The sequence below is a fragment of the Rhinolophus hipposideros genome, assembly GCF_964194185.1.
Source record: "Rhinolophus hipposideros genome assembly, chromosome: 23".
NCBI classification, from domain to species: domain Eukaryota; kingdom Metazoa; phylum Chordata; class Mammalia; order Chiroptera; family Rhinolophidae; genus Rhinolophus; species Rhinolophus hipposideros.
Window position 1 is genome coordinate 10,060,517 of NC_138069.1, and position 21,343 is coordinate 10,081,859.

General features: G+C 36.7%; 1 protein-coding gene across 1 annotated transcript; it reads right to left on the reverse strand.

The window, feature by feature from the left end:
* Window positions 1-4,785: 4,785 nt before the first annotated feature.
* On the reverse strand, window positions 4,786-21,291 carry ZCCHC10 (zinc finger CCHC-type containing 10). Its single transcript, XM_081034944.1, has 4 exons — window positions 21,223-21,291; window positions 10,545-10,706; window positions 7,307-7,348; window positions 4,786-6,657 (listed from the first exon to the last, which is right to left on the reverse strand). The coding sequence occupies exons 1-4, from the start codon at window positions 21,261-21,263 to the stop codon at window positions 6,390-6,392; spliced, it is 513 nt and encodes a 170-aa protein (XP_080891070.1). The 5' UTR covers window positions 21,264-21,291; the 3' UTR covers window positions 4,786-6,389.
* Between the last annotated feature and the right edge of the window lie 52 nt (window positions 21,292-21,343).

Genomic DNA, 21,343 nt, shown 5'->3' on the forward strand with positions numbered 1-21,343 from the left:
AATTTTTCAGACACAGTAGTGTTCCATTACATTAACAAAAGTAGTTTGACCTTTCTCCTGTGGCTAGGGTCAGTTTATATTTGTCAAGGTAGTAGTTGCTGTTATTGTTATAATTGTACTGAAATAAATACGTATTTTTATTTCAATATTTACACAGTCATCCTAATAACAGATCTTGAAACCTTCCTAGGTATACCTCTCTCTCCACCATAACCAACTGATCACTAAATTCTCTCATTTTTACGTCCTCAGTGTCTCATAGATCTGTCACCTCCTTTGCACTCTCATTGTTAATGTGTTAGGTTTGCATAAATTATAAACAAGAGCCACCAAATCACGCAACATAGACTCTCCCATAAGGAGTGTGTTCCCTGAGGCCCTACAGAGAGTAACGAGGATGAGTCACGGTCCGAGATTCTGACGACCAATGTTCCCAGGAGTGACCCTCATTTCTCTTCTGGACAGTTGTCTCTGGACAGTCTGTTTTCTGGACAGTCTGTCTCTTCTAGACAGTTGCAATAATATCATTCATTCTTTTATCTTAATGCTAAAGATATTAAACCAATAAATCTAATAAAATGTGAACAAATTTTTCTTGAGCATTTAAATTTAATTACAAGAGGATCAGTTCATTAAATAGCTATGTACTTTATATAACTGAGTATTAATCCCACACATAAATATTTTTAAACACCAGTAACATCATGGGTTTTATTAATTTCTTCATTATTTCTGTATTAACATTTGTGTCTTCCTCCTTTTATTGCTATTTTCTGAAGGATCTGGTGCTATTATTTTGATTTCTTCCTGGATTACATTAGTATTACCAAAAGAAAAGTTAAAAAGTTACAAATGGCGATTATAGAATTTGGGTCACAAAAGATTTTATTCTTCGTGGCCATGTGCTTGGCTTCTTCTTATAGTTCAAGTCCCTTCATTGGTTTATTTGCTTCCAGTCTTGACACTCCTAAAAAGATTTTAAATGTTTCTGGAATGTGAGGCTCTCCTGTCACCTTCGAGATAAAATACAAATTCCTTAGCCTGATATATCATACCCTTGATAGTATATCAATCCTCTTCCCACCTTTGAAGCCTCATCCCCCATCAGTCTCCCATACAAACAGGCTTCCAGCTGTGCTCAACTGTCTCAGCCAAATCCACCTCCCTTGGAAAGCTTTACCACACTCTCCCAGCAATTTTTTAAGACTTAGCTCTCTAGGGACTTATCTGCAGCTCTTAAGACATATCTATAATTGTTTATTAATAACCTGTGAATCCTCAGAGGACAGACAGGTATATAGTAATAGCTGTTAAATTTTGCATGAATGTTTTCTCTTTTGTCCATATACTCACCGATTCCCTTCAAGATAGCTAACAAGTTAGGGATGATTTTCCTTGCACAAATATCTAGCTATATTGGCGGACGAGTTCTGTGACCCTAGACTTGATTATGGATTTGCCTAGTACAGAAATCATCTTTTCAAAGTCCCCTCATGAATTCTTAAGGAAGGGAATTTTTATCAAGTGTCCAGCACAATGTTCATGTGAAAAAGTTACCCAGCAGCTAGCTCCGTGTTTCTTCATTCTTTTTTTTTTTTTTAATTTATTTATTTATTTATTAGTTTCAACTTCATTCTTGATTAGTCCAGAATTCTTGGGAGAGTAAGATCTACTGTTGGGAATTTATCATTGTGGTCTAATAGCATTTATTGTCCGTACCCTTAGTGGCTCTTAGCATATGGCAATTTCAATTGTGTCTTATTTGATTTTAAATTAACGTAATATTCATTAATTGTGGCAGGTTGAACACAGGCACTCACTACTGCTCACTCACAAAATGTCACAGTAAAGGGATAAATAATAATTAAAAAATCAACCCACTGGGCCGGCCCGATGGCTCAGGGGGTTGGAGCTCCATGCTCCTAACTCCGAAGGCTGCCGGTTCGATTCCCACATGGGCCAGTGGGCTCTCAACAAAAAAAAAAAAAAAAAAAAAATCAACCCACTAAGACGGCATGAACAGGAGAGGGGTGCATATTGGTGCAGCTTCTTACATAAACTTCACATCAGTCTTCCTGCCTTCAAACCCTCCATGCTTCTTAGCTGACAAATATATTGTGCCAAGAAGTTTGGAGCTTCTCCAGAGTTCCGTGGCATATTGGCTTGCTTCCTGCTGACTTTCCCTCACTGCAGGTTTGCGCTTTGGTCTCGTTTGGTTGGTTAAATTGGTATCCACTATTCCATCAACTTTCCTTTCCAGCTTCCAAAAGAGCTGTCATTTCTCATCTGTTTCATCTCCTCCCTTTTTCTTTGCCTTATGAGTTTATGCTTTTTGTTTCCTTTCTGCCATTTCCATTAGATTTCAGGAGGAATGATAATAAACACATGGGTTCAATTTGCCAAGTTTAACGGAAAGTCCTCTTTTCATTGTTCTTTGTTTATGTGTGTGTCTGGTCTCCCCAACTAGATAGTAAATTAATTCCAAGGAAACCATGGTTGAAGTGTTACTTATACATTGGTATATAGTAACTTTCAAATAGGAGTTCTACTGTTTGTGGTTGATATTACCAATTACCTTGACTACCACGCACAAGAACTCATGAAAAGGACTTTTCCGAGAACATTGGCAATTTCCAGGTTCTCAACTTCCTAAAATCCATCTGAGAAAGTCTGCAGCCCAGGTGTCATATTGGCCTTCCTTCGTCTCTTCCTCTTTCATAAGGCCTTTCTCAATCTTGACTACGCACACATACATCTAAATCTATTTATGGCACAATCTTCCCAGGGTGTAAAAACCTACAGTGTAGCATACAAAAATGCAATTTGAAACATTGCTTTGGGCTAACTTCTTTCAATTAAGAAACCATAATCCAAGGTCAGGCGTTCTCTCTCACTATATATATATACATATATACACATACACACATACATACATACATACACATACACACACATTTTGTGTCAAGAACATAGCGTGGTGTCAGAAAATGGATATTTGTACTATGTCTGTATTTACATACATTGTAGAGTGGGGGAAGGGAAACACTAATAACAATTTTTAGATACTTTCCCTCTTCCATCTGTTGTCAATGAAAGCATTGCTCCTGAGGAAGAGTTCAACTAAAGGGAAGGAGAGTAAGCTGAGAAAGAAACATGATGACATGTTTCTTTTTCCTCCTCATGGCAAGGCTCCACACCATATCTAACTACCTTAGAACACTATCATTCAAAACGTGTAAAAACATACTCAGGCAGCACCCAGATCTTAGATTCTAAACACTGTTCTCCAGTTAAAGATCAGGGCAGGTCTCTTAGAGAAGTGGTTGGTTCCAGGAGATGAACCTGGAACATCTTGTGGTCCCAGAAAGTAAGAAAATACTACAACTACTATAACTACAACTACTACAACTACTACAACTACTACTACTACTAGTACTACTAGTACTACTAAAATGAGAATTTATTGAAAGAACAAAGGAGTCAACCTGAAGGAACTCTAATAGCCAAAGGTGAAACCATTTGAGCAACAAAATAAAGATATTATTATTGGATTTTAACCCACATAACAAAATAAACATCCGTTGAGTCCATACTACAAATAATTGATTAAAAAATGGGGGAGATGAGACAGCTCTTCCTTACAGAATTCCAATTAATGTAGAAGGAAACTGAAAATCACCATTGGCAAAACATCACAGCAATAATTGTCATAGACAAGATCCACTAAAACTAGTGGGTGAGTGTGGGGAGAAACAATTTGCATAGTCTCAACGTATCTCCCCCAAGGTATCTATTAACTAAAAGGGAAAGACGATAAGTTTAAAATGGAGAAATCTGATAGAAACCACCTTAACCAAGTGATCAAGGTCAACGTCACCAACAATAAACAAGATATATCAACATTAGGAATCCTGTGATATGATGGACTGAAGACACAATTTCATTTTTGCAATATTCTTCCAAAAAGCGTAATCTCAGTTCAATCGCGAGAAAAAAAGAAACACAAATTGAGGAATATTAGACAAAATAACTGACCAATACTCTTCAAAAGTAATAAAGGCCAGAAAGAAAGACTGAAGAATTGTTAAACAGTAGCAGACTTAGAAGTGAATGCATTTTCTGGGTAATATTCTGGAACAGGAAAAAGACATTTGTGGGAAAACTGGTGAAATATTAAAAAGGTTTTTGGTTTAATTAATAGTATTTTATCATATTAAATTCTTGGTTCTGATCATTGTAAAATGCTAACATTAGGGAAAACTAGGTGAGGGATATATGAAAATTGTAATATTTTTACAACTTTTCTGTAAATCTACCATCAGTTCAAAATAAAAAGTTAAAAGAATAAATAAAACCATGGATATGAAGTACACCTTCTTTGCACTTTCTTCCCTTTCCAGTGCTAACTTGTAGCCTAATGCCATATTTTGATTCCAGGACAAAATGTCTACATTGTATGGTGAGAACTTATGATCTAGTGACTCCTTTTAAAATGATTGTGGTTGAGAAATAATACTTACTACATGTGCCAGAGAGTCAACTTCCAGAGTTTTGCTTTTAGGAAAGATGGGAGAACTCTTTGGAAGTTAGTCTCTATTTTGCCATTGACATGGCTTTTTTGAGTGAACTGTGTGACTAGGAAATAGTTCCTTGTTATCTGTCCTTCTCCAGGCATATGTTTTAACAGTTATAAGAATAAAAATAATTAGAATGTGTTTAAACGCCCTTTCCCTCAAAAGGAATAAAAACTGGTATTAAGGAAAACAGCAGAGATAACAGAAGCTTAAGCTAGCGAGCCCAAACTATAAGTTTTATTTAATTGCAAGTGATGCAAACTTCGTACACATTTTCCTTCTCCTCCAAGTTCTTTAACCACTAAAATTGCCCTAATGGAGACCATAAAAATCGTAAAACGTGTTTAATTAGTAATTTATTAAATTTTCCTATCATTTGATACATTCTGCATGGAGCCTTTGAAAGGATGTTTTGAGAGTTTATTTACAATCACTGAAAGGAGATGGTTCTGTAAACCTTCAGGTAATTACCGCCTCCTTCAACTCACAACATACATGTATTTCAACATTTAAATAGAAGCCCATTCATTTTCTTCAAAAGTAATTTTCTAGTACTTTTTCGTAAAAATATAAAAAAGATAACATTCATAGTTTTAAAAACCTATGTTTAACCCAAATCAAGATTTTTCTACAAATAATACCTCTTTCCAAAAAGTTTAAAAGACATCACAGAATAATGTGATGTTAAACCAAATAATCTCACTACAGCAGGGTACTTTACTTTTAAGAAATATTATGCAGTATTTTTTTCACCTTCATGCTAGATTTCAACTGTGTATGTGCTATGTAAACACACCAAATTAATCCAAGTCATTCATATTTATGCAGTAGACTGTTGTATATGACCAGTTACCACATAAACTGTCATTCCACAATTGTGAAAATGGTAAAAGGCAATCTTTATGAAAGCTTAAAAAATCTTAGTAAAAGGTAACCAACATCGCTCTAATAAGAGGTAATAAAAATCATCTCTTTCTCCTACCTTCTTTTCCACTTTGAATGGTACCTTTTATAGCATATTAACACACAAAGATATTTGTATCACTTTTACTTGTCAGCATTTTAAATGACTGCTTTCTTTTCTGATACACTGAATTTATCAAAAGGCACCAAGATTAGACTCCCAAGTAGTTTCAAAATTTTTGTTTCTTTTCAAGTTCCTTTAGAATGATTTTCCTCACAAAAGTGTATCTCTAAGAAGAAAATGAATAATACCACATAGTAACTTGAAACTTGGGCCATCTGAAAGGTATAAATATATTAATAGGTTCCTTGAACTTTTCATTTAGGACAGAGTCAAAATACCTTTCTGAACATAAACATAAAAATAGAGCACATTTATAACAGTAGGAAAAGGCTTAAGCTTATAATAACAATGTATTAAATCTGACATTACGACACATGGCCATGTAACATTACGACACATGGCCAAAAGCATTAGAAAAAACACTGCCAGATACTCTGATGCATTATCCTGAAAACATGTCTGATACATAACACTAACATATAATAAAGTATAGCATTCATTTCACAGGGAGAAAACATAAGTTTTATCACAAAACCAGATTTACTGGATTTCAGCTTTAAGTTTTAAAGATAAAAAGGAAAAACAAGATTCACTCTTAAAATAAAAAAGTGTATATATATATATAATCCATTATTATTAATACCTTTTATGCTCTTACAATGTAAAACATTTATAAACCTCTACAAATTTTGGCCAGTTAACCTATTTGGCTTTAACATAGTCTAAATTCCCTTCTGAGAATCAGATTAATGTCTTCAGTCCAGCAGTCCAACATGGATGGAGCAATTCTATTTCTTTTTCTTCTTCTTCGGGGGTTCATCTTCAGAGCTGCTATCTGTGCTGGTGCTGCTGCTGCTGGAAGAGCTGGAATCTGAGTCTGAATCAGAGGACGAGGACGAGCTTGTGGAAGAGGCAGAAGACGATGAACTGGAGGAGCTTTCATCAGTGTCACTGTCCTCTGAGGAGGATGAGGTAGACGTTTCTTCACTCTCTGATGAAGAATCACTGGCTGAACTGTCACTGCTATCGCTACTGGAACTGGTTACACTCTTAGACCTAGTAGATAATCAGCAGTTATATGCATGGGAAGCTGACACTTAATGGAATGTTAATTTCACATGAATACGCTATACGTGTATGTATATACTGAAGATTTGCTAGCATGTTATCCCCAGAGCTCATGCTTTGGGGATTGCCTAACTATTTTAACCTCTTCTCTTCCCAACTTAGCAAGGTCTTTTACTTCAGCAATTTAACTCTCTTGGATGGAGTTCAAGACACGTGTATCTAATATATTATGCTCCAGAGCAAATAATATTAGAATAAAGTTGCAGTACAACAATTGGGTTTATTTAAACCTCACAAAGAGTGATAAATATTTCACAATCTTAACTACTTTAGACCTGGTGTAGCTGGTCAATAATTTCTTACCAGTCTAATAACATTTTCTATTCCAAGCCAAAAGAAATTGACTATTTCCAGGTATAAGGACTTTGGAAAGTTAGAGAAAAAGGAGAAATGAAGGCAGTAAATTCCAGACAGATAAAGAGAAGAACATATCAGAAAATAGGATGATATTTAATCATAAATTGCAAACAAGAGATTTCAGATCCAAACCTTATAACTATCACTTTAAAATCACTCTTCCCCTCCCTCCAACTAATATTATATATTATCTATACAATACTCCTAAAGTCACACATACCTTTTTTTCTTGGTCTTTCTTTCTATGTTAGTTTCTCCAATGCTGATAAACACAAGGGGGGAAAAGGCTCCTGTTAATAGAGTGATTATACACAGCTCAGACAAACCCTTGTTATCCCCCCCAACTGTTTTACATTGAAGGAAACTTATATAATATGTTATATAATATATAATATGTAATATGTATTCAGAGTCCAGCACTTTTTGTTCTAACTAAGAGGAAAGTTTCCTATTGTGAGCTGTATGTGGTACCTGCAGTCAATTTAACCAGCCCTTACAGTATCTATCAACTGTATCTTAGAAGCCAAGTAAGTTAGTAGTTGAGATGACTGAATGCACCAATTTGATTCTTTTTTAGTTTTGAACTTAGGTTGATATGGCTACATCAACTACTTCCTAAACAACAAAACAAAGCAAATAATAGCACAACAAAAGCTGTAATTTAGAATTTGAGTTTCCAGAGTCGTATTATAAATGGCCATTTCATACAAAAAGAAAAGCAACCTTTAATTTAATAAAATCATTTCTTTTGCTGAATGTCCCCCACATGTTCAGTTATTTACTATTTAAAAACCAGAGACTTAATAATTCAAGACTGTATTTCCTCACATTATTTACAAAGAACAAAGTCTGGTGATTTTTTAATGAAATATGCAAATGGCTTGCTGTTCTATTCCTGCCAAACAACATGCAGGTTTTAAATTACAGAATTACCTCTATTACTATAGCACTGCCCTGTAAGTTTAACATTTCTATATTCTGGACTTATTTATATTTCCTAGGTAACGTCTCTATCCTTATTTCCTGAATCTTCAAATATAAATATATATTTATGTAAAGTTTTACACAATGGAGTTACTTACTGAATAGTCATTTTGGGGTAAAATAAGTGGGAGAAGTACATTTGTTAAACCACAACAAGATTCTTGTTAAACAAGAATCCATGATCACTGTAATTCACATACTTCCATCATTTTATCATTAAACAAAAAATCAGCAATTTTTATGTAACAGAGGGGTATCTAAAACTCAGGTATTCAATGTATTTTTAAGATCCAGATACTTGTTAACAAAAGTATCTGGATCTTAAAAAAGTAAATTAGAAAAACAAAAGTAAATATTGGTATGAAATTATTCCTAACTCTTTTACTGTTTAGGACAGAGTTCTTCAAACATTTTTTTGCTTACATTCCTAATATAAGAATTTTGAAAAACTATGTATTTCCCTCATACATTTTTTATTCTAAGTTTTAATATTTGCAAAGGGTATACTCTCTGGCATATTACATATTGACAGTTTAAAAAGAAAATTGTTATATCACTTTGATAACTCTATCCAATGGAAAGTAAATGTCACAATGATTTGACACCAACCTGACACTGATTTGACACTTAAAAAATACATGAACAAGCTTATCTTTAACAGTTGGTACTTTTACATTGTCCTTTTTCCCTCTTTGAACTTGTGCTTTTATTCTGCTTTCCCCATAGAATGTATCCTGAATAGTTATTTCTATACCTGAAAATTTTACCAATCACTTACACTTCTCTGCGGCAAAAATATAGACATAACTTGAAATTGTGTATTTTAATACACAATTGTGATCATAAGGCTTTAAAAAGTGTTTAAAAATTCTGAATTGAGTTACCATTGCCATGATTACTACAAAATTAATTAAAACAATGTAAAAATATACAGTTTAATAACTATTATACATAAAAATAATTTTATTGGAACTACATCTCTTAATGATGTGGGTTTTTTTTCTAGTTTATGTATCCATGGATCTTATTGCTAGACAGTGACAAGGTTCAAAGTCAATTCAATTCCCATATTTAATTTTTATCGATTTAATCCTGACAAACTTTGTTAACTTAAATAGTAGATGGGAACAGGAAGAGTTTTGTTGTAGCAATGTCACTCAATTCTTTGAATTCCTCCCGTGTTATATTCTACAAGTAACAGAATGATATATCATTAAAATATACTTTTAAATTGACAACTCAATTAGGTCCTTCTTCAATTTTGTTGGGAAAAAAAATTTTACAAAAGAATTTACTCCCAATAATTAGGGCCATTCACTTTCTCAGTACAAATAACCAGTATTTTGAAAAATCTTTGGGTTTTTATAGATGAGGACAATACACCAAGGTTAGATGAGAGATAGGTGAGAGGTATGCCTTTGGGAAATTAAAGAAGGGTTGTTGGGAAAGGGGAAGTGAAAAAGAAGAACCAGGTTGCAAGTTCTCATACAGATTTATTTTTGGAAAAAGTATATATGAATGTTGATGGCCTAGAAACTGATTACTCATCTATTCCTGCATACCCCAAGAGCTTTCATGTCTACAAGCTGGAAGACTGCTGCCTTGAAAGTCCAGCTGTTTAAGACACTAGTATGGAGCTCACAGTCTTCCTGAAGATGCCACTTCTCATTTAAAGGACTAAGTTGACCTGGCATCTTTCTATTTCAGTTTCTCTAAAACATATATACTTAACTTATTTCACAAGAATTTAAAAAGCTTTCTCTAAAGGACATAAAAGGGTAAAGAACAATTTTCCAATTTTCTTCCTATCTAGTTAGTACTCCTTTTAAAAAGGAACTACTATTATTCATCTTTTACATTTCCTAAAAAATTCCATTATTCCTTTTTCTTCTTTTTTAAACATAAATGATAGCATATTATATATACTGTTCTCTACCTGGTCTGTATACTTAATATAAGTATCTTGGATACTTCTCTTGGATATCTTTTCATATCAGCTCATATAATCTACCTCAAAGTATTCTGTTCAAAGGTTCAAAGTCAATTCAATTCCCATATTTAATTTTTATCGATTTAATCCTGTTATCGATTTAATCTGTTGTCATGTCATTGGCAGTGTAGCCAATAAAGCAAAATCATTAAGAGCATGGATTCTGAAGAGAGGCTAATAGTTTAACACTTACCGTTTCTACTTACTACACACTGAGCAAGTTACTGAACCTCTCCATGCCTGTTTCTCCATATGTAAAATGGGGATTAATAATAGTACTTAACTTTATGGTATAGATATGATGATTAAATAAGCTAATACTCATAAAGAGCTTAGTACAGTGCCTAGCACATAGTAAGCACTCATTAAACATTAGATAGTATTATAATCTAAATCTGGATAACCACCATGAAACATTTAGATCCTTAATAAATTCCACAAACATAAATAAAAATATTCCTTTGGATACCACATGTAAACTTACCTTTGTTGTAATAATAGTCTGTTTTCTTTTTCTTTTAAAGCTTTCTTTAGTTCTGCTGTTCTTGAAGGTCTGTGTAGGTATTTTCTTTTTCCTGTGCATTCATAAGTCCAGTGTCCAAATTCCAAACATTTCTGACATCTTACATGCTGCTTATTTGCTTCACTACAGAGCAAAAATTAGAATACAGGCCTTAAAATATTCACTTGACATTTTCTGCCCTGAAAGGCACAAGCAATCTGAAGTGTAAAATGATGTCTATTTTTTTAAAATAAACATTTTTTTCACTTCAGATTGTTTGTTAGATGTAATCACAACATAGTATAGTAAGGGATAAAGATCATGGACCTTGAAGTTAAACAGAACTGAGATAAAGTCTTCATTCCTCGGGCCGGCCCGGTGGCTCAGGCGGTTGGAGCTCCGTGCTCCTAACTCCGAAGGCTGCCGGTTCAATTCCCACATGGGCCAGTGGGCTCTCAACCACAACGTTGCCGGTTCAACTCAAGTCCCGCAAGGGATGGTGGGCTCCACCCCCTGCAACTAAGATTGAACACAGCACCTTGAGCTGAGCTGCCGCTGAGCTCCCGGATGGCTCAGTTGGTTGGAGCACAAGCTCTGAACAAGGTTGCTGGTTCAGTTCCCACACAGGATGGTGGGCTGAGCCCCCTGCAACTAATGATTGAAAAATGGCGACTGGACTTGGAGCTGATGGGCTCTGGAGAAAGACTGTCCCCCAATATTCCCCAATAAAATAAAATTAAAAAATGTTAAAAAAAACCACTTCATTCCTTAATTCCATTCCAGTAATGGCAGACTAGGTAACTCAGACCAACTCTTTAGCTCAGAACTAGAAAAGACAGTCAAAACGTTTTGAACAACCTGCTCGAGAGAACAAGGGAGTAAAAAAATAACCAAGCCAAAATATGGAAGAAGATGGAAATTCAGAGTGATCAGCTCTGTAGTTAAGTCAACTCTTGCATTGGTGTTTGCTTTAACATAAGAGGGTCAATAGAGATTTACAACAAGCGAGGAGACAAACTTTGTATCCAGAGTTAGGGCTCTGAGGGGCTACACCCGTATGTAGAGTGCAGCCCTGGTGGTAGTCATCTAGGAGGCTAAGGAAAAATCTCGATTCTGGAAATTGGATTAAGATACAGCAAGCAAAGAAAAACAGAGGAAAGAATTGGAAAGGAAGAAATAAAACTCTAATTCCACACTTATGATGTATTATGTCCACAGCAAATCCAAAAGAATCTACAGATAAAATTTTTAAAATAATTAAAATTCATTAAGTGAGTTTAATAAGGTTTTAGATTGGAGTCAGCAAACTTTGTCTGTAAAGGGTCAGTAAATAGTTTAGGCTTTGCAGACCAAGAGGCAAAATTGAGGATACTATGTAGGCCCTTAGATAATAAGAGGGAAGACAAATTTCCACAAGTATTTTATTAATAAAAATATTTCACATAAACGAGGTTTACTAAAACAATAAAATTCTTTTCTAGAGGATAACATTTCACTCAGTTGAGGTTCAAAGTTAGTGTTCCCTATCATCAAATTGACATACCATAACTTTTGCTGTATTCAAAATACAACATTTTGCTGTATTGGTAACAAAGACCAATCCTAGCACAATTGGGAGGAGATTACACAATAGTGTGAATATCAGTAGGCAGGGATCATTGGGGGTCATTTTGGAGGCTGGCAACCACATTTGATATCTCTACATGATTAGATTGAGGCCATTACATATACATATGTAAATAACATTCTTAGCTTACAAGCCTGTAAGAACAGGTCGCAGTCGAGATTCAGCTTGCCGAACTCTGCATTAGGTCAACATGTAAAAATCAATTGTGTTTCTACATAACAGAAACAGTTAAAAATAAAATTTTAAAAGGTGACATTTATAATAGTCTGAAAAGTATCAAGTACATCTATAAACAAATGGAAGAAAATACATGCAAGATTTTTATGCAGAAAACAAACATTATTGAGTGAATTAGACATACAATGAGTGACAAATAGAGGAATATACCATGTTCATAGATTGGGAGACTGAATATTGTAAAAATGTCCATTCTCCCAAACTGATCTACAGATTCAAATGCCAATAAAAATCGCAACATGTTTTTGTTTGTTTTGGAATTTATTCTAAAATGTATATGGAAATACAAAAGACTAAAGATAGCCAAAATACCCTTGTAAAAGAACAAATGAAGACTTAGATTAAAAGACACTGACTTATGATAAAGCTATAATAATTAATAATGTGAGATTGTAGCAAAGATGTATAAATAAGCCAATGGAACATAACAGAATGTCCAGAAATAGACTAATGTATATATGAAAACTTAATTTATGACAAGCACGGCACTGAGAACAGTGGAGGAAAGGACAGTGGGGGAAAGTATAAGTGGTACAGGAATCACTAGTTATGCATACGGAAAAAATAAGACTTAATCTAGACTCCACTATATGCACACATTCATTACAGACCAATAAAAGGTTTTAAAACATAGTAGTTTAAAAAGTGACATATTTGAGTTAAGAATTCATAAGAAACAAAAACACAACACTAATCATAAAGGAAAAGACTGGTAAATTATACTAAAATTTAAAATTAAGAATTTCTGTTCATACAAATGTATTATGAAGAGAGTTAAAAGGGAAGCCAAAAAGTAGATATTTGCAACATACCGGGAGTGCCAAAAAAAAAAAAAATGTATACACATGACTTGTATTCATCCTTTGTTATTTGTATATTGAGGATTACAATTTTAATACAGTTTTTTTCCTTTCTTAGAATGTGTATACATTTTTTTAGCACCCTCTATATATAACCAATGGCCTCTTCTCCAGAGTACACAAAGAATTCCTACGAATCAAGAAAATGATGGATAATAGAAAAATAAGATGAAGTGGAAAATGTAAAGAAAGTATAAAAATGGGAATGGAAAAATACAATATAATAAATATAAATATAAATATAAAAAATACAATATAAACATGAAAAGGTGCTCATTACTAATCAAAGAAAGTTAAAACCCCGATAAGATAGAACTAGACACCCACCAGAAAGACTGAAATTAAAAACTGGCGATAGCAAATGTCAGCAAGGATACACACAGCAAGAGGAACGCTCATTGTCAGTACTAATGCAAACTGGTAGGACCATTTTGAAAAAAATTCACTGTCATTGAAGAGATGCACACTCTCTTGTAGGTATTTATGCAATAGATATCCATGCACAACTATACTATCTAACATGTAGAGGAATATTGCTTCCCTTTATGTAGCTTTTGAAAAATTTGAAACAATTACCTTACAGAAAAATTCCAAGTGCAGTTCAAAGAACTATTTTTCCTGAAACATCTGTAAGTTGCCAACCTGATGCCTCATCAACCGGGAATGTTTTGCTGCGTATGTCTATTAACATTCTCCTACATAACAATGTCACCATCATAATCAAGAAATTAGTGTTGCTACAGTCCTACTACTTAATCTTAAGTTTCACTGAATTTCCCAATAATGTTCTTTACAGCAAAATGTAGTTCAACATTAATATTGCACTTGTTGTCATGTCTCTTTAGTCTCCTTTTGTCTGGAAGAGTTCCTCAGTTGTGTCTTGCCTTCATAACCTTGACACTTTTTGAAGATTACAGGCCAGTTATTTTGTAGAAAGTGCTTCAATTTGAGTTGGAGAATTTGCTTCCAAGCTCCCTCATGTGGCTATTAGTCCCTTGCCATGTGGGCCTCGCCCTAGGGCTGCTCGCAACACAGCTTTCCCCAAAGGGAGTGACCAAGACAACTCAAGAAAGCAGTCAGTCTTTTATAACCTAATCTTGGAAATGATATACCACTTTTGCTGTATTCTGTTTGTAACAAAGACCAATCCTAGTACGATGGGGAGGAGACTACACAAGAGTGTGAATACCAAGAGGCAGGGAATATTGGGGAAGGGGGGTCATCCTGGAGGCTGGCAACCACATTTGATACCTCTACATGATTAGATTGAGGCCATGCGTCTTTGGCAGGAACATAAGAGAAATGTGCTGTGTTCTTCTCATTGCATTCCTGTCAGGTGACACAGGACTTCACTGTCTTGCTCCTGATGGTATTCACTTTGATGACTTTGTTAAGGAGAGTTCACTAGACTTTGCACTGTCAAGTTACTTTTTGTCCTTTTAAAACTTTCGGTGGTTTAAAATTCTGTCCACAAATTGTCTTAATGCTCCTCACTTCAAGAGGTGGAGCCGAAGTCCCCTCCCCTTGCATGTGGCTCAGACTTAGTGACTTGGCTTCTAACAGAATCAAGAAGAGTGACGGACTGTGACTTTGAAGATCAGGTTATGTGGCTGCCCTGTCATGGAGACGCTCAAGCAGCATCCAGAGAGGCCCAGGTGATGAGGGACCGAGGCTTCCTGCCAAGAGCGCTGTGAAGGAGGGATGCTGGAAGTAGATCACCCAGTCCTGATCAAGCCTTCTGATGACTGCAACCCCTGGCAAAATCCTGACCGCCACCATGCGGGAGAGGCTGAATCACAACCACTCAGCTACGTCATTCCTGAACGCCTGACCCACAGAAACTGAGATAATGTTTACTATCGGAAGTCAGGAAGTGCTAGGATAATTTGTTATACAACAATACTTGATAACTAATATCGTAATTAATAAACGTACTTTGTCCCCCACAACTAGATTGAAAAGCAAGGACTTGACATGGAGCTAATGGGTCCTGGAAAAACACACTGTTCCTCAATCTTCTCCAATTAAAAAACATAAAAATACCTGTAAATGTACTTTGTGACTTGGTACTTGACAGTATAGAAATATCCTACTCATCAAATTTTTAATTCCTTTATTCATCTATCAGCATGAACTCATATTTTTCTATTTTATTCAACGAGTTGTCATTCATTACCATGATTTCTTTTGATGCTCAGATTGTCCTAGATTTGGTAAGTGGGAATCCTTTCAAGCTGGATTCTGTATTCTTTTGATATGGCTCCTTCATTCTTTGAGCGTTTCCTTCCTTTCTGGTACAACAAAAAAAATTCCCGACTCATGTTATACTTTCCCTGCTCTAGCCTGAAATCAGCCTGATGGAGGGAGCTCTGATGATATTTAGAGTCAAGATCAGGGCACATGTGTGCTCACTGTTATTGGGATATTGCTGCTCCCAGGTACTCTCAATGGAGAGAGATAGTGAACACACACACACACACACACACACACACAAACACCCTATTCATCTATCAAATATACACATTTACATCTATATTTAATTACATATTCAAAAACCATGAATTCATACCAATATGCTTAATTCCAATCCAAAGCCTTCACAAGGTTTACTCTATTCTTTCCTTCTCCATACTTCCTTCTTGAGAAATCTGGCTCCCATTAGATGCCCTTATTTCTTTTCATATAACCAATTGTCCAATGCTGCCACTGCTGCCCCTTCCCCCCCACAGATGTCCTCTTTACTTCACTTGGGATCTGGTACTCTTCGCTGTTCTCCCCACCCTCCATGTGACATGTCCCTCACTCTGCTGGGGCTGACTCCCACTGCCAGGCCAGTTGCCCTCCTGTGGATACATTTCTCTTTCTCTTTAGGTTCTGATACCCTGTATCAAATTACACTCCTCTACCCCAGGGTATAAATTCTCCTCACTCAGGTAACAACTTATGCTGAATTTCCCCCGTGTGGACATTTCCCTTTCTGCTTGGAATCTGACACCCTGTACTGGACCTTCTCCCCACTGGATGCCCCTTACACTCTGCTGACACTACAGGCCAGTTCACGCCCCTTTGTGGATGCCCTCCTTGCCCCACTTCACATGAATACTCCAATGCCAGGTCAACTCTCTGTATGGATACCTACACTGCTCTACGCCACCTAATGGCTTCAGGATTGACTTGTTCAAGCAGGGAAGAGGAAGAGGGAGAACTGTAAGAATAATCTTAGTAGCATGCTTTGTAACATCCTCAAAATTGGAAATAACATCAAAATAGAATGGATAATTTGTGGTATAGAATACAGTGGAATACTACATAGTAATAAAAATAAACAAATCAGCTTAACGTAACTTAGATAGATCTTAGATATAAGAAGCCAGACTCAAAAGAATTCAAATTGTCCGATTCTGTATAAAGTTCAAAGACACACAAAATTAAACTCTCATGCATTAAATCTAAACTCCAGTTAGACGATAAATGTATAAAGAAGCAAGGAAGTAATAATCATAAATTTTAGGAGAGTGGTTACCTTTAGAAAGGAGAGAGGTTGTGATTGGGAAAAGGCCTTGGGGGCTTCTGGTATATTGAAATTGTTCTATTTCTTGATTTTGGTGATGGTTGCTTGACTATATGAATTTGTTGGAACTCACAGAATTGTAAATTAAAAAGGATGAATTTTGTTCTGTGTAAATTAAACCTCAATAAACTTGACTTTTAAATAAATGTCTAAAATTCAGTTGCATAAATATTTACTATTGGAAGTACAATATGGTTTATAAGAGTAAACCTAGTTATCCAACAACAAAGGAAATGGCCAAAAAGTTATTGTACATCCATAAAGAACACTATAAGGGCATTTAAAATACTAAACATGGCCTAAAAGGTTATATGCTAAAATGTAAACAATGACTGTCTTTGGGATAGAATTCTAGTATTTTTTTCCTCTTAGCGGTATTTTCTAACTTTTCAACAATGGACATAGATTGCATGTGAAATCATAAAACAAATGTTGAAGTATACTTTTAAAATAACATATACCTACGGAGTACAGAAGAGTGGTAAATGCCTATAAGAGAAATATCTGAAAGACTCCTGTCCAAATGAGCTGAGACTAGTGAAAAATATCAAGAACATTCAAAATTGTTTTATTTTGTGTTTTAGTTATGTTTAAAGCATAAAGAATCAAAAAAGGAATAGGTTTACTATTTGGGGTACTAGGCAAATAGGCCACTATATCATGCTATGGGCTAAGAGAATAAGCAGGACTATTTTTATCTTGCTTTGGTCTGAACTCAACACAATTATATGCAAATACAAAGAGTGCAACTGAAGCCCAAGATCCTTGAGGAGTGGGTAATAGAGCCCTTATCCATTCTGAATGTGTTTAAGTCACATGACCCAGGTGATTGTTCCTGGACACACCAGAGATTTTCCAGGTGAGACTGCTGTACTGTTACAGGTAATCTGGGGAACTCTGGCAAGCAGGAGTGGTGCTGAAAGACAGGAAGTAGGCAAATGCTGTTTTGATTTTTGAAGTGGAGAGAAGGATAGATTTCCACAAACTAGACCAGTGAACTTTACATCCATCCATTTCAGGCAAAATTCGGGCTGGATTTATTAAATCCACTCAGAGAAAAAAGCCATGATTGCTAGGTATCACATCATTAATAAGGCATCTTGGAAAGTCTCTCACAATATCCTTGTGAATAGAACAGAACAATCAGGTAGGTCAGCTGAGCATCACAGACAGAGTACTGTTTAATGGGTTGAAGTCAGTTATACAGAGAGGTATCCAGTGATGGCCTGCAGGGTTTGGTCCTCAGCTTGGTCTTAGTCAACATTTTCATAAATGACTTGGTTGAGGACCCAGATGTGCATCTATCAAACCTGTAGGTGACACAAAGCTGAGAGGGACAACTAATACGACAGATGACCGAATCAGGAGCCACAAAGGTCTTGACAGCCTGGATCTCTGTGTCAATGATGAGGTGAAATTTAACAAGGGAAAAAGTAAGTCTAACATTTAAGTCCAGAAAATCAATATAAATATGAGTACAAGACAGGGGAAGCTTGACTTGATGGCAATTTTAACTGACTGAAACCACAGAATTGGTCAAAAGCTGGGAAGTTAGAAAGGAGTAGGGTTTAGCTTCGTAAATATTATTTTCCTTTTAGTTCAACATAAACTTTTTCATAGACTTGAAAAATGTAACAGGCTACTTCAGGAGGTGAATATGTCCAACTGGACGTCTTGAAGCCAAAGTTAGATGACTACCCTGGATGCTGAAGAGAGTAGTGGAATGTAGGGGAGTGTTTAGAAGAAATGACCAACAGTGCTAAGATCCTACAATCTAGTTACATATAAATGGGTACATGTAATTACAATTTACAAAGTGAAAATAATCTCATTTCAATTGATTTAAAGTTAAGTCCCTGAAGATCTGCTGCATGGGGAATTCAAATTTAGGCTTTCTTTCTTTCTTTTTTTTTTTTTTTACATCCCCCCTTTCCTCTATAAGTCCAATGACTTTTTAAAAGAAAGACAACAGTACTTCCTCACTTCTTTCTCACTTCTCATGACTAACTTAAAAACAGTTTGTTGTTTGTTATTATAGAAGATTTCCTCTTTACAAATAAAATTAAACCTCTTTATAACTATAAAACTAATAGCAAAGGCTCCTTTTCTGCTTTTCCTCCCAAAATATTCCCCAAACTCTCCTGGACACCTCTAGCCTCTGAAGGCCCGCCTCCTCTGACTCCCTGGGGACTTACAGTCTATATACCCTGACAGCTTTTATTATACACCATATGTTTTCTTAGCAACAAAAGCAAAAGCTCCTAAAGGTAAGGTTTGTCTTTTACTTCCATGTAGCTCATGTACAAAAACAGAACATTTGTTTAACTTACTGATACTTCTAAAATAAGAAATAGCAATATTCTTTAGGCGCTAAAAGTCCTACTTTCACTTCATATTTAGAGTGGACATTGGTTGGTTTTGCTAATCTAGCATTAACTACCTCCTCTGACCTACCCACCCCGCTCATCATTGGTTTATAGAAATCCATTCAAGGGTATTGGGAAAAGAATGAGATCTAAGTTAATGGGTTTCACAACCCCAAAGACATGGTCTAGGGTTGGGCATGTAACCCAATCTACACCAATGATACACCAACTTGAAGCTGAGAGGACATAAAGGGTCCTAGATACTGCAGCTATCTTGGCACCAAAGGAATGAACATATCCAACTATGGAATTGACACCCAAAAGAAAAGAAAAGTTAAGAGAGTGCACCCTGGTGACATCATTTAGTCTGCCTATTAAGTATCATTATCACTCGGGGGCGGCTGGTGACCACAGGATGGCCTCAGGGTTTTTTGAGAATTACTTTGGGGAACTTATTCAATAGTGTTTGGGGATTTTGTTGGGTGTCCGATGGACATGTGTCCTGTTTGGGAGACCACCTCAGGGATGCTGTGGATGCCTGGTCATGGCTGTACACCAAAAGCTAAACATTAATGAATGCCAACTATAATTTTATGTGTATAATGTGATGGCTCGGTGTGAGGTCGGGGTGGTGGTGGATGGGGGAGGGGGGTCCACGGTGTGAGGGATGTAAAAATAAAATAAAATAAAACTATAAAAAAAAAAGTATCATTATCACTCCATTCTTGATCTCAGAACTGACTTCAAAGCCGTCTTCCTCCACTAAGCATACTACATACACTGACGCCCTCAATCGGTACCCTTATGCTCAAGGAACTCTTCTCATCTCGCGTGAGAGTCTGATGGAGGGAAGAGAATGAAAAGGGCCCTTAGAATAAAAAATATAAATGAAAAAATATATAAACATATATGCTAGCAGAATGTGAGTGATATATTACAGACGTACAAATGGTGATGGCATGAGATGCCGAGAGAATGGGAAAATGGCAGACATTTGGGTGTGCAGGTTGATAGAAGAAAAAAGGCTTAATAAGAAAGGGGCAATCTGGAAGAACTCCTGTATCATCTGTTCACCGCAAAACTTTTATGCCTCTCTCACTCATTCACCACAATGGTCATTTTTCAGTTCTGAAAAGCTAAATTCTTTCTTGCCTGAAAACAATCATTCCACTGTCTCCATGCTCTTTCCCTAAATCCTCTCATGACTGGCTCTTTTCTCACACTTTCAATCTCACCAAACGTCCCCTCTTCAGGAATACCTTTCCGGTCCAACCAACCTAACCCGGGCCTTTCTCTTTTTCCATCACCTCTTATTTCCTTGGAAGTTCTTAACACCAACTGTATTTACTGAAAATGTTTAGTTTATCAACTCCTCCCACTACTAGAATGTAAGCTCCCTGAAAGCAGGGTGTGTCTTGAACACTTCATCTTTATACCAAAATCTGGCAGAGTGGAAGGTAATGAATAAATCAGTATTTATGGAAGAAAATGCATGGCAGAAAGTGAGACTACAGGTCGGGAGAAAAGTTGGCGTTGTGGTCAGGCTGTCCCCAGGGGAGGCAATAGGAAGGGGGCACGAAAAGCCAGCTAGGCTGGAGTCTGCAGACGTCGGCGAGAGCAGGGGGTCAGGACAGGGCTCCAGGCTTCCCCCGGCCAAGCGTGGGGTGAGCGGGCAGCCAGGTGGGCAAAGGGACACGAACGACTTAGCGACCAACTCCTGCGGTTCCCTTCCGGGAAACCAAACTCGAGGCTCTTCAGAACCCCCCTAGCCCCGCCCCGTGGATCTCACGCAGCCCTCTTCTACGAAATCGCTGGCCCGTGGGCACCAAACTTATTGCCCGCGCCCCCCGGGAGCAGGCAACGTGTGAGAAAAACGGCCACCCTCTGCCGGTCCCCACTGAGAATCCGACACCGGTCCCGCATCTTGGCGCCCGCTCACCCGCCCGCCGCCTGACGCGCTTCTCCCCGCCCCCCACCCCCGACCGAGACCCTCACTTACGCTTGTCTCCGGGCTATGAGCCGATGCATGGGAGTCGCCATCTTAGTGCGGTTAAGGCCTGCCGCGCTGGGTTTTGGGAAACTCCTGGGGTGGGCGGGGACTTCCAACGGTGGCGGACGCG